This window comes from Sinocyclocheilus rhinocerous, unplaced genomic scaffold (genome assembly GCF_001515625.1).
Source record: "Sinocyclocheilus rhinocerous isolate Xijiao unplaced genomic scaffold, SAMN03320098_v1.1 scaffold20, whole genome shotgun sequence".
Lineage (NCBI taxonomy): Eukaryota > Metazoa > Chordata > Actinopteri > Cypriniformes > Cyprinidae > Sinocyclocheilus > Sinocyclocheilus rhinocerous.
This window is the reverse complement of record NW_015640468.1, coordinates 869,662-884,468: the sequence shown is the minus strand read 5'-3', so window position 1 is coordinate 884,468 and position 14,807 is coordinate 869,662. Positions and strand designations below refer to the sequence as shown.

General features: G+C 36.1%; 1 protein-coding gene across 1 annotated transcript; it reads right to left on the bottom strand.

Moving 5' to 3' along the window:
• Positions 1-341: 341 nt before the first annotated feature.
• Positions 342-8,533, bottom strand: ggt1a (gamma-glutamyltransferase 1a). Its single transcript, XM_016569288.1, has 13 exons — positions 8,456-8,533; positions 7,480-7,656; positions 7,256-7,386; positions 6,641-6,730; positions 5,025-5,217; positions 4,590-4,750; positions 4,343-4,492; positions 2,762-2,898; positions 2,350-2,537; positions 2,006-2,133; positions 1,802-1,914; positions 1,175-1,288; positions 342-1,033 (listed from the first exon to the last, which is right to left on the bottom strand). Exons 1-13 carry the CDS (start codon positions 8,482-8,484, stop codon positions 887-889), a joined length of 1,758 nt encoding a protein of 585 aa, XP_016424774.1. The 5' UTR covers positions 8,485-8,533; the 3' UTR covers positions 342-886.
• Positions 8,534-14,807: the final 6,274 nt, after the last annotated feature.

Genomic DNA, 14,807 nt, shown 5'->3' with positions numbered 1-14,807 from the left:
GTTTACTTTTTAAAAAATGAATAGGTTGCTGCTTTAAGTGAAACATTCGGCTAATAGATTACAATATAATAGTTTCCCACACATTTTAGCAGTGTCTCGTTATTCAAGTGTGTCTACCTTGAAAAAAATAGAAGCTTAAAGAGATAGTTCACTCTCATGTTTTTTCCAATATGACTTGTTTCTTCCAATGAACACCATAAATTAAATTTCACCGATTTAGTATATACAAGTCATACTGACATATACTGATCATTTTATGGTGCTTTTTCATCATTTTTGAAACTTGAAATCTCCAGTCATCATTCATTGTTACTGCATTTTCACAGAAGAATGAAAGTCTGCAGGTTTGGAATGACATGACGGTGAGTAAATGATTATTGGGAGAACTATCTCTTTAAAAGTACCTGAATTCCATGCAATTAGCATGATTTGCAAATAAAAAAAACTGTAATATTTTTATTACTATATTCATTACATACTCATTTCCCTGACTTGGTCACTTTCACAGGCACTTTTTGTATTGCTCATTTTGAAGCACTCTCAACATCCATTACAAAAAAAACAAAAAAAAAAACGTACAATGGAATCAGGCCAAAGGACCCCCACATACTGATAATCAATTCTCTTTCTCTACACCTTAAAAAGAATAAACAAGCTTGGAAATATCATAGACCGTTCAATATGAAAGTTAGGCACTGTTGATACCAATGAAAGATTTTCCCATCAAAAAGAAAAAAGAAATGTTAATAAATACAGGGAGTCTTTGTGCAACCTTGTGCATTGGACTACTGCCTTACAATGTGTATATTCGATTTTCTTGGTTCTTGATTGAGTCACCAATGACTGAAGGTCCACAAAAATTGAAAAGGGAGAGAGGGAGTGCTGTTCAATATCCCGCAGGATAGCCGCCTTTCCTGGGGTCAGATTCGGCGCAGAGTTTGTCTCCTTGTCGCACAATGGCCTGGACTACTGCTCCTGGCGTCCTCTGCAGCTCTGTTACATGATTCTTCTGAGCCAGGCCATCAAGAACACTCTGTAGCATGTGTGGACATATTCACAAACAGCCAAAAACACATAATAAATAAATATTAATAATTGTCATTTTATTTACTTAATGAACTGCTTTATTATGTCTTAAATTAAGAAAGTTCAGTTGTCAAGTCCTGGGACCCACCTGCTCAAAGTCCTGTTCCACTACTGTCATGTTGGGGTTGAGTTGGTTGTGGACTCTAGGCTCTGTAACCGCTTTCTTCAAGTCATAGTTAAAGAACAGCGAGTTCAGTATCACCTGGGAGGAGTGGGAAAGGAGGGGTGAAAAGACATGTTTTGATATATCAGGCCAATTATAATTTGAATTTTGAAAAATAATGGAAAACCTTCCATTTACTTTATTAAAGACCCCCAGGATATTCCTATTTGTTGTATTTAGTGATTGCTTCTAAACTTTTGTCCTTAACCATCATTTTATTTATGGGCAAACAAGGGTTAGTTTTATGGAGTAAAGGCTAAATTTGAAGGGTTAAATTGATAACATATATAAAATCCTCTTAGTAAAATGTATATATGTGCATACTTATATGATTGTTTTATATATGATTGAAGTATTATATGTAGCAACTATATATGTCAAAAATATATATTTTATTTGTATATGCAACTTTATTAAAACAACATATATACAAAACATCTGTATGTTTATATGTTTTTGTAAGTATTTTTTAAATACATGTCTATCTTTTATATTAGGACATATGCATCCAATGAGTATATAGTTAAAAGCTGTTTTGGTGTTTGTGGTTACCAGAGCAGTTGCCGTGGTGATTTTTGTCCCACCTGAGGCCCCAACTACCATTTTGACTCTGTGGTGTTTGTCAAATATTATCGTGGGGCACATTGATGAAAGAGGTCTTTTACCTTGTCAAAAGACAAAAGTTGTATGTTAATATATGCCGTTATTTGAATCTGACCTGTGTCCATAGAGATAACTTGTCAGATTTTTAGGCACCTGGCTGAATGAAGTTGTTGGGTGAAGGGGGAACCCCAAAGCCATTGGTAATGTAAGGAGAGCTGAAATCATCCATCTCGTCATTAAAGATAATGCCAGTTGAGCGTGACATCACCTTTGAGCCGAAACTGTGAAAACACAAGAAAGATCAAGACAATCCGATCAAAAGGAAGAGAACAATAATATAGCATTCCCCCCTCGGGTTCAACTTATAACGGTTTTTGGCACCAAAAACAATCATAATTGTCTTTCTCAGGGCTCCAGACTCACACATGAGAGCATACTATATATTGTAAGAAATAAATAAACAGAGAAACACAGATCTAGTGCCTGTTTTCTCTTACTAAAGGTTGATGGTGCTGGTGGCTGCCACCGCGCTCCCATCCTCTGCGATGACTGACAGGTGAGCCGTGCCGTGGTCATCGGGGACAAAGTACTCCGGATCGTAGTAGTTGTCTGGGTGAGTAGTGTCATCTGTGATTTTACTCCTAATGTTGTCTGCAAAGTAGTCTGAGGTCATGTTTTGGATGAGCTGGGAAAGGAGATAAATGAAAATAGATTTACAAGAGGCCACTGAACTCTCAGGTGCATGAAACAGGAACAGTTTTTTGTTTGATGTAACAGATATTCATAAATAACTCTTTGAACCACTTCACGGATCTTGAGTTAAACTGTATGAGATCAGGTTGCATTAGTCCTCAAAACTCCTTGTGTAAGGAGAAACAATTAGTTGTACATATTAATGTAATTACTCACATCAGTGATGTTGAGGTAACGTGGGTCTCCCAGTTTACTCCTCTTGGCATAAGCAAAACGAAATGCCTCTAAAATACGATGATATGTCAAAGTCTTCTGCTCTGCTGTGGACACACTGCTGTCTGAGAAGTTGTAACCTAGAAAACAAGAATTTAATTCTTGATGTGAATTATCACTGTTATACTTATATTAGGATATTCAAATATTTATTTTGCCTTACATAATTCAGAAAGCCTTTGTTCACACATAACACATTTTTTCCCCCATATATATACGGTAGACGGATATGTTTGACCATCGCACTCACATTTTGTGTATTTTCCAGCATCACACAAGAAACTCAACTTCAACTTTTTAAAAAATGCATCTCTGGGCCTTGCATTTTTTCCCCCCACTTTACTGCTTGCACCTTGCTTTTCCAACACAGAATGTGTTTTGAGGTTTAAAAACACAAGATGCATGGCAGTCTGAAGGAAAAATGAAAAAACTAGAGACCTAGTTGAACTTATTGTGCCTTGAACGATATTACATAGTGGAATGCAAAACCAACTCCCTTGAATACTGGAATTCGGCAGTCATAATTCCAAAAATTATTTGTAGTCTATGGCAATTCTGTGTATCATTCCATTCTTTTGGGTGACTGAAAGTGGCCCTACATTCATGTCTTGTGCACTCATTGTTCTAGTTTCATATAAACTCAAATGGCACCATCTCGCATCTCACTTATCGAATGCTGTGAAAATTACCTTAAAGGACTTCAGTATAAAAATTTTGTAATACTATTGCAGTGTTCATCTTTTTGCTAAGATGCTTGTTTTGCCATTGTAAATAAAATATAAACTCAAATAAATATTTAATTTATGTTTATGCATTTGGCAGACACGTTTATCCAAAGAAACTTATACTGTATTGAAGGCATTCCTGTTTAAGCTACAGGAAAGCGTTGGTTCATTTATTTGTTGAGTGCATAACAGTCAATCTGATCATTAAGCCCTTATCCTGCTTACCTTGTTTGCGTTTATTTTGCAATAGTGATCAATGTACATTCTTTCTTAATGCAGAACATGATGCTGCTTGCCCTCATGAATGAAGCTCTTTTGCGCAAATCCCTGGTTTACTCATGAAGACTGCGCTCTGACATCATAGTGTCTATAAATGAGTCAGTAAGTGTCTGTTGTATGGAGGATTATTTCATAATCATGTACTTGAGTCCTGTAAAATTTCCAACTCATAGAACAACATGCCCTTTCATAGTGATCCATAAATACATCTGTCGGTGTAAACACTTTTGTAAAATGTATGTAAAAACAAGAACAGGTGTACTGTACATTCAACTTGTCTATTAAGTATAATGACTATATAAGAAATGGATTCTCTGAAATACATTTTACTTAGAACTTGTAAATCATATTATGCAAATCATATATATCACATACATATATGTTGTCATTCCCAATGCTCAAAAAGTGGTTAATCACATGACATTTCTGGATAAAAAAAAAAATTCTGGAGGTCTGCCATTAAGATGACTGGGAGAGATCCTTGATGCAAGCACACACACAGGAACAATATGAGACTCACCATCTACTATGTTGAGAATCAGAGCGAGTACAGGTCCACTGGATGGAGCATCAGGAATATTAATGGTGTACTCCCCCACATTTAACTTAAGCGGAGTCTCATTCAACACTGGTTTATATTCCTTTAGGTCCTCAAGTGTTATAATCCCTCCTGTAGTGACACAATGATTTGCATTTTTTATTAAAATGAGGTAATCTCACCTTCAATGCATGTCGAAAAAGGTCAAATCAAGCAAGTATGAAAAGACCTGCAGCCTGGATATCATCCACTATATTCTGGGCCATAGATCCGCTGTAAAAAACATCCGGCCCTTCTTCCGCTATCTTCTCATAGGTGTCAGCGAGTTTGGGAAATCTAATGATATCATTTTCCTTCAGGAGGTTTTTGTCTGAGTCACAAAACACTTCACTGGAGCAAAGACAGAGAGAGGAAAAAAATCAATATGATGTCTTTAAAACTACTAGTAGAAGCAGTGTTTGGAGGGTGGTGAGTTAGATTAGTTATTTGTTTGACATCAGTGGAATTAGTAATGTATGACGCAGTATGAGGCAATTGCAAATTACACAACAGTACACCATGGTACACTTGTTACTTGACACAATGTACTATTTTCATATATGATAAGTGGATTTTCTCACAGTCTGTCCAGTTTCTGTATAGTGTCCCAAAGATAAATCCTCACCACAATGTCACATCACTCAGAATTGTGTCCTTGTTTTTTGCAATGGCATTGGCCAAGGCTCTGCCAATTGGAAAACCATTGCGTGCCAATTCTATACTGGGCTCAAACAGTTCCTTCCATGGAAGTCTCCCATGTCTTTTGTGCGCCATCTCATAACCGCGGATTTCCCCTGGTATGGCAATGGACAACCCTCCTGCCATTCAAATAAGACACAGTAGAGTTATTATTCAATGGCCAAAACTGCAATAAGGTCAATGACGTGAGGCTCATTTTCTGTCCTATCTGTTAATATTTTCAAATATGTTTTAATGCTATTTAAAAGGCTTATTAAAAGAACAGAATTATTACAAATAATTTTTAATCTGAAAAAAGTTCATAATTGTATTCATAAAAGATGCATTTAAAGGGATAGTTCACCCAAAAATGAAAATTCTGTCATTAATTACTCACCCTCATGTCTTTCCAAACCTGTATGGCCTTCAATCTTCTTCGGAACACCAATTAAGATATTTTTGATGAAATCCGAGAGCTTTCTGACCTTGCATAGACAGCAACGCAACTGACACATTCAAAGCCCAGAAAGGTAGTAAGAACATCGTTAAAATAGTCCATGTGACATCAGTGGTTCAACTGTAATGTTATGAAGCTACGAGAATACTAAAATAACTAAACTAAAATAATGACTTTATTTAACAATTTCTTCACGCATGTGTCGTGGTTCTCTCATGAATGCGCGTCGAAGACTGACACGGAAGAGAATAAATTGTTCAATAAAGCCGTTATTTTTGCTTTCTTTGCACACAAAAAGTATTCTCGTAGCTTCATAACATTACAGTTGGACCACTGATGTCACATGGCCTATTTTAACAATGTCCTTATTACCTTTCTGGGCATTGAATGTGTCAGTTCCGTTGCTGTCTATGCAGGGTCAGAAAGCTCTCGGATTTCATCAAAAATATCTTAATTTGTGTTCTGAAAGTGAATGAAGGTCTTACGGGTTTGGAACAACATGAGGGCGAGTAATTAATGACAGAAATTTCATTTTTGGGTGAACTAACCCTTTAATTGATCAATTGACATTTATAATGTTACAAAAGGTTTCTATTTCAAATAAATTATGCTATTTTGAACTTTCTATTCATGAAAGAATCTTGAAAATATGGTTTGCACAAAAATATAAAGCAGCAAAACTTCTTTCAACATTGCTAATAATAAATGTTGACTGAATTTTCACTGATTTTAAATTGTAATAATATTTCATGATATTATTATTATATTCATGATATTATTATCATTACTGTTATAATGTATTTCTGATCATTTTTGTTATTTTTTTAGACAAATAATAAGTGTATAAATTAAAAAGATTTCACTGCTTTTTAATATTTAAAAAATGTTTGTCCACCAAATCAGTCATGTGATGTGACCAACATGCAGAATGCCATAGAGAGGAAGTCTAGACTCTAATGACTGTGTGTCAAGGTCAGTAAGTCTTTTAAAATATCAGATAATTTGACCTATATGACAAAGCAAGGCTAGTTCACAGGCAGATTAGCTCTATTTATTTTATAGAATGGAGGCTGAACTTGGTGATATTTACATGAATGGTAATGTACCTTTCCGTGACAGCTGGGTGTTATTGCCAAACATGTCCTCTGAAGCATTCATTGGAGCGGTTTCTCTGGCATCAATTGTCTCCACCTTTCCTGTGGATGAACACAGGGAATTTTTTTTTCATTGTCTAGACATTTAATTTTCAGTGTTGTTTGTCAAGACTAAAAATCACTTGGACAGTAGCCTAAGGCTTGTGTGTCATCATGTGTTATTTACTCTTGTTAGCTTCTCCTGAATAGTTGTTATTGTGGTTATTCACATCATTTGATGACTCTGTGAAGCAAGATTTGTGGTCACTATGATGTTGAGTAAACACTGTGCTCTTTTGCCAGGCTGCTCCAGGGTCATGTCACTTCAATTAATGTACTGTAAGTCACTTTGCATGACAAGTATCTGCTGAATGGCAAACAACCTCTGTGTCATATTAAACTCCTAAAGCCATGTCCTTCAGTGCCAGACTGACTAGAAAAAGATGTCAATATCAAGGAGCCCTTACAGAAAGTTTGAGTTTTACGGGTTTTTTTAGACCATGATGTAAGCAATACCAAGGTCATGAGTTTGATTCTTAGGTAAACATCTTCAATGCATAAATGAATGCATAAATGTAATTGTTTTACCTGTTGAAGCATTGTATATGGTGAAGAACAGCCCTCCTCCGATGCCCATGCTGTGTGCGTTGAACAGCCCGACACACAACAGAGCAGCAATGGAAGCATCAACCGCTGAACCATTGCGCTTTAAGATGTCCCTGCAAACATGAAGAATGTTGGGTGTGAGTTGACGTGCATGACGTTTAATGACAAGCATGGAAACTCTTGGCTCAATATATTTGGACTCTTACCTCCCAACCTCAGAGCACTTCCCGGCATCTGCTGCCACGGCTGCTTTCAAGTAGAAGTGGTCCGAGGATACAGTGAGTCTCTTATTTCCAATCACCAAATACACACCCAGGAAAAAACCCAATGCAGCCACAAGCAAGACCACCAGCCCAGCAACAAGAGACTTCTTGCCCATTTTCCTGAATAGGTACAGAACATGAATACAGGATGTTGAGATAAAGACATTTGAGGTCATAGTTTGATATATGATGAGTGACATTTATGAGATTATTTTTCATTACACACATATGATTACATATATTTTGTAGAATGACATGCTTATCATCACCACTTCAATGTAATTTACTTCATCATTGTCAGTTGATCAATGAACGGTATCCACAGCAACACTGAGTTTCAAATGCATGCAGCAGTATATAAGCCTTTTCAACATGTGCTGTTCATGAATAGAAGGGTGGGTGTAAACCTTTGGTAATTTTTTAGGTGAAATGGACAACAATGAAATGTCACCCAACTCATCGGACCTGTTGGATAAACCCTTTACAGTTACACAGCATCATCATCACTGTTTACAGTTGTTCTTTGAGTTTAATAATAAAGTTTAGCATTCATTCTACAATGTCATGACACTCCACATATTGTTTTTATATCAGCCTTGAATGAGCCAAGCATGCAGAGTTCAGAGAAGATTCATCCATGTGTAAATCCAAACCATACAACAGTCACACACTATTCAAGCCCCAAATTTTATTTCCTAATTGTAGTCCACTCCTTATATTTATGTCAGGACAGTCAAAACAGCTGTTGTGGAAGTAATTTAAGGCAACTGACAACATCTTAAAACCCTTCACACTTCAATTAGACAGACAGACAGATCGACAGATATACAGATAGATAGATAGATAGATAGATATAGAACCACTCTTAGATGGACAGACGGATGCATGGATAGACAGGCAGACAGATATATAGACATACCTCACAGTTGATTTAGTCTGGTGAGCCATAATCCAGAGACTGAATCCTTTTTCTTGTATAGGTGGATGTATGTGTGGATAGGACTGGGGACAGATATAATCTGTGCTAATTAAAATTGAACTCCAGCGGTTACAAATCAACCTGGTCTCAACCTTACATGGTGATTGGCTAAAACAGGATGATTTTTAAATTTTTCAGTCCTGACGGTAAAGACAGGTATTACTCACATGAAACCTCACCCTGTTTTTAAGAGCTTAGGCGCTTCAGAGGTCAAACTACTGCAATGTTGTTGACAATGTATTCACTCCACCCTTAATCTTACACATTTACAAAATAAATAAATAAAAATAAATAATTAAAATAAAAATACACAGTAAGGTGTAAAGACCAGATTGAAAATATGGGATTTTTTTTATTTTAAAATGCTCAGACAGTTTTACAAAGGAAAAAGGAAAATATTAATATATGAAAGATTTGGAAGCATTTCTAGGTCACTAATCAAATAAGAAAATGTGTAACATTGTACAAAAGGTCACATGTTATTTTTTCTATTGAAGAACAAGATGCTCTTTGGATCATTCTAAAATTAAGATGGATAACATGGATCATTCAGTTTTGAACAAACTGTCCATGCCAGCTTGAGTTACAGCAAGATGTCCCATACACATACTTAGAAATTGTTTGAAATTGTGAAATTTGTTAATTTATGTATTAAGTCATTCATGGGATGTTATCCAAGTTATTTCAACATTTTCACTCAAGATTTTTCTAAAACAAAATGCATAGAAGCATCTTCACTGGTGGTGTCAGACTTTTGGACATTATTACTGTAGTTTAGTTAAGCGAGTCAGCATTGTCTGTTACGTAAGACTTTTAAGAAACATCTCTGATGCAGCATGTTGGTGTTGACTCACAGCTGAATTAGTGAAAAACTTCAGAAGAAAGATTCTTGACTTTGAAAATGTCATTTTTATGTTTGTAAAACCTCCAGGGACTATATTCAAGAGTGAGGAATGCTAAAGATCATTTCAGTTCCTTGGCACTTAATACCAATGACGGAAAATTCTAGAACCTTCTTACAGTCACAATACTTGTAACTAGCATCAAAGAGCACAGTTACGTAAAACTGCCACAATAAAAACAGCCGGTCAGCACTTTTCAGCGTAGGACAAGACACTTGAAGCATTATCAGACCTGTTCAAGAGAACTTTTGTCTTCAGCTCCTTATGTAGCACACTGTCCAGGATTTATTATTATGCTGTCATTCAGCAGTCCCTTCATGCCATAAAACCTCAATTATTGTTGAATAAATGGATAAAGAGCGTGTCTATGCATGAGTATTTATGTGTCAGTAGTTTTTAGGGAGAGAGAAAGTTAGCTACTCACCTTTCACAGAATTGATTTGGAATTAAGTTTGGCAAACAGATCATGACACATTATTTGATTAATTAATCCTATTCTGATGTCTCAATCATTCAAGTCAGTTTGAAACTATTTAAACAACTGTTAATAAATACACTTCTGCCCTTATTTATCTTGCTATTATATGAATTACACTGTTAGTGATACCAGCTCTTAACGCCCATTTCAAAAGTATAATCTATCTTTCATTTTGATATATGTCTTGTTTGGTTATTTAAGGTGGGCAGCGACTTGAACAGCCAGATTTTTGGAAATGAACAATCATTAAGCCACTGGGTCAGCTGAGACTGCACTTAATATGAAATAATTTCACAACAATGAATTCCACTAACATTACAGGATATCAAAGCTATATGAAATTATTCATAAATGAATATATAAGAATTGTATTTCATTTATTTACATAGCAGCACATTAACGTAGCTCTCATTTATACACTCTTATAAATAAAGGTTATTTATTGGCATCTATGGTTAATTTAAGTAAATTTTATGTATTCCACTCATGCCATCATACTGCAACAATTTAATATGCAAAAGCTTACTGACAGGTTTTTGAAAACTAACCCCAGAAGGAACTCTTCTTTTTGTGTCTATCTTTTAAGCTTGCCTTCACATTGGAAATAAAAGACAAATGGAGTTTCAGCAGATATTTTGAAAAGGGCTGAGAATCAGATGGGGACATCAGTAAGGTCTATTGCTAAGGTCTATTCCATCTGTCATGTCAATTTGGACAGATAATGAAAAGCTTTACAGCAGCTGAATAACAAAGGCTTAAAGCAGTGGCTATAGGCCACAATATCAGAAGGTCTCCAATGAAACAAAATATGTCATGGCCATTTAATACCAGAAAAAGACCTGTGACTCTTCATATATACGAAGATGTGTCTAGGACATTTTCTAGACTATCAATGCTAATGTGGAATTTAGTTTAGGAAGCACATCAGGAAAACAGTCAGCACCATTCCTTCGCTTGTTAGAATGGATTGCTATCTATGTCTTAGTCTCGCGTAGCCAGACCTTCAGACTGACGGCAGAAGGTCTGGGAACCTTGGGCGCTTTGCATGGCCAAGGACCGCCCAAGAGGCCATATGACTGACAGGTAAAGCAACCAATCAACGTTTAGTTTTGTGCTGCGTCATGTTTAGGGGCGTGTTAGGTCATATGACTGATGTGATCTTATTTTAAAGATTCTATGGCGCGAAATATTTCAAATACTTTTGAAAATCCAGCGTTTAGTTGATCCTGATAAGCACTCATTGTCACAGTTGTAAAGATGACAGCTTTCTTCTTCCATGAGGGGGTTTGGAATCACGGCATCTATGTTTCCAGGTGGAATGTTAAAGAACGCAACACACACATCTCCCAGAAATCCTGTAGAATTCAACCAATCAGATGACGACTTCGAAACTCCTGAAGTGTTTCCAATTTTGTGTGCTATATGCATCAGACGTTCAGCCAAGTTTTACAAAGGAAAAAGGAAAATATTAATATATGAAAGATTTGGAAGCATTTCTAGGTCACTAATCAAATAAGAAAATGTGTAACATTGTACAAAAGGTCACATGTTATTTTTTCTATTGAAGAACAAGATGCTCTTTGGATCATTCTAAAATTAAGATGGATAACATGGATCATTCAGTTTTGAACAAACTGTCCATGCCAGCTTGAGTTACAGCAAGATGTCCCATACACATACTTAGAAATTGTTTGAAATTGTGAAATTTGTTAATTTATGTATTAAGTCATTCATGGGATGTTATCCAAGTTATTTCAACATTTTCACTCAAGATTTTTCTAAAACAAAATGCATAGAAGCATCTTCACTGGTGGTGTCAGACTTTTGGACATTATTACTGTAGTTTAGTTAAGCGAGTCAGCATTGTCTGTTACGTAAGACTTTTAAGAAACATCTCTGATGCAGCATGTTGGTGTTGACTCACAGCTGAATTAGTGAAAAACTTCAGAAGAAAGATTCTTGACTTTGAAAATGTCATTTTTATGTTTGTAAAACCTCCAGGGACTATATTCAAGAGTGAGGAATGCTAAAGATCATTTCAGTTCCTTGGCACTTAATACCAATGACGGAAAATTCTAGAACCTTCTTACAGTCACAATACTTGTAACTAGCATCAAAGAGCACAGTTACGTAAAACTGCCACAATAAAAACAGCCGGTCAGCACTTTTCAGCGTAGGACAAGACACTTGAAGCATTATCAGACCTGTTCAAGAGAACTTTTGTCTTCAGCTCCTTATGTAGCACACTGTCCAGGATTTATTATTATGCTGTCATTCAGCAGTCCCTTCATGCCATAAAACCTCAATTATTGTTGAATAAATGGATAAAGAGCGTGTCTATGCATGAGTATTTATGTGTCAGTAGTTTTTAGGGAGAGAGAAAGTTAGCTACTCACCTTTCACAGAATTGATTTGGAATTAAGTTTGGCAAACAGATCATGACACATTATTTGATTAATTAATCCTATTCTGATGTCTCAATCATTCAAGTCAGTTTGAAACTATTTAAACAACTGTTAATAAATACACTTCTGCCCTTATTTATCTTGCTATTATATGAATTACACTGTTAGTGATACCAGCTCTTAACGCCCATTTCAAAAGTATAATCTATCTTTCATTTTGATATATGTCTTGTTTGGTTATTTAAGGTGGGCAGCGACTTGAACAGCCAGATTTTTGGAAATGAACAATCATTAAGCCACTGGGTCAGCTGAGACTGCACTTAATATGAAATAATTTCACAACAATGAATTCCACTAACATTACAGGATATCAAAGCTATATGAAATTATTCATAAATGAATATATAAGAATTGTATTTCATTTATTTACATAGCAGCACATTAACGTAGCTCTCATTTATACACTCTTATAAATAAAGGTTATTTATTGGCATCTATGGTTAATTTAAGTAAATTTTATGTATTCCACTCATGCCATCATACTGCAACAATTTAATATGCAAAAGCTTACTGACAGGTTTTTGAAAACTAACCCCAGAAGGAACTCTTCTTTTTGTGTCTATCTTTTAAGCTTGCCTTCACATTGGAAATAAAAGACAAATGGAGTTTCAGCAGATATTTTGAAAAGGGCTGAGAATCAGATGGGGACATCAGTAAGGTCTATTGCTAAGGTCTATTCCATCTGTCATGTCAATTTGGACAGATAATGAAAAGCTTTACAGCAGCTGAATAACAAAGGCTTAAAGCAGTGGCTATAGGCCACAATATCAGAAGGTCTCCAATGAAACAAAATATGTCATGGCCATTTAATACCAGAAAAAGACCTGTGACTCTTCATATATACGAAGATGTGTCTAGGACATTTTCTAGACTATCAATGCTAATGTGGAATTTAGTTTAGGAAGCACATCAGGAAAACAGTCAGCACCATTCCTTCGCTTGTTAGAATGGATTGCTATCTATGTCTTAGTCTCGCGTAGCCAGACCTTCAGACTGACGGCAGAAGGTCTGGGAACCTTGGGCGCTTTGAATGGCCAAGGACCGCCCAAGAGGCCATATGACTGACAGGTAAAGCAACCAATCAACGTTTAGTTTTGTGCTGCGTCATGTTTAGGGGCGTGTTAGGTCATATGACTGATGTGATCTTATTTTAAAGATTCTATGGCGCGAAATATTTCAAATACTTTTGAAAATCCAGCGTTTAGTTGATCCTGATAAGCACTCATTGTCACAGTTGTAAAGATGACAGCTTTCTTCTTCCATGAGGGGGTTTGGAATCACGGCATCTATGTTTCCAGGTGGAATGTTAAAGAACGCAACACACACATCTCCCAGAAATCCTGTAGAATTCAACCAATCAGATGACGACTTCGAAACTCCTGAAGTGTTTCCAATTTTGTGTGCTATATGCATCAGACGTTCAGCCAACGGTCCGTGGGCGTGATGTCTGAGGCTGAGACTATCTATATCTCAGATGTTTCCCCTAAAAATGCATACAGCTACAACCTTTTTTTGTGTCGGGTCACAATTTTGATAAGTAAAAAAATCTAATGGCACACCACTAAGCACTGAAATATAAAAAAAGGGGGAAAAGGTTTAGGCCTATTTATTTTTTTATTTTTTAAAAATGGCTAAACACTGCATAGTCAGAGTTGGTATTGTGGCTTTATCTATGATCAGGACATGTGCACTTAACATTTTATGATAATCATGCTCAAATAATAGAGATGGGAAGTTATGATAATTTTCTATTGCACACCTGACAACCTGTGGTTGGGAAACTACACACAGTTTTGGCAAACTACACATTCCCTGCGACCCAATGTTCATATTATCCATCCTAAATAGTATGTGAGATTAGAATAAGTGGGTTGGAAAGTGTAGTATGTTGAAAAGAGTATGCCAAAAGTCCCGGATGGTCTAATTCAGGTCGATTTTTGAAGTGTGGATCCGTGCACACTCTAATGGCTAATATTACCCACAATCCATTGAGCATTTACAAATGATTCGGTTGAGAACTACAAACACAAATAAAAGCGTTAAAGGCACAATATGTAAGTTTTCGCCGATAGAGGTCGCATTTTCAAAACAATAACAAAGGCAAAGTTTGATGACTCTATGAAGGAGAGTGGGAACTATGATGTCGTTTTCACCATCCAGAGATGTCCGAATGTCATGAATTAATTATTTTTTTTACCTGTACCTTCCAAAGTTATTCGAACAGTGAATAAATTATATAGAGAAAGCGAGCAAATAACATTTAACGTTACATTGTCAAAGAACAGTATGCCTGACTTCAGTCTAGTGCGAGTTTAAGCACTCTCAAAAAACTCCCCTTATAATCAGTAAAGCTGTCTATACACTGTTTGATGAATGAAGCTCCTACTTACATCATATGTACATCTGCACTTTGTTGTTTATGATGAGAGAATACACTCAGCGAGCGC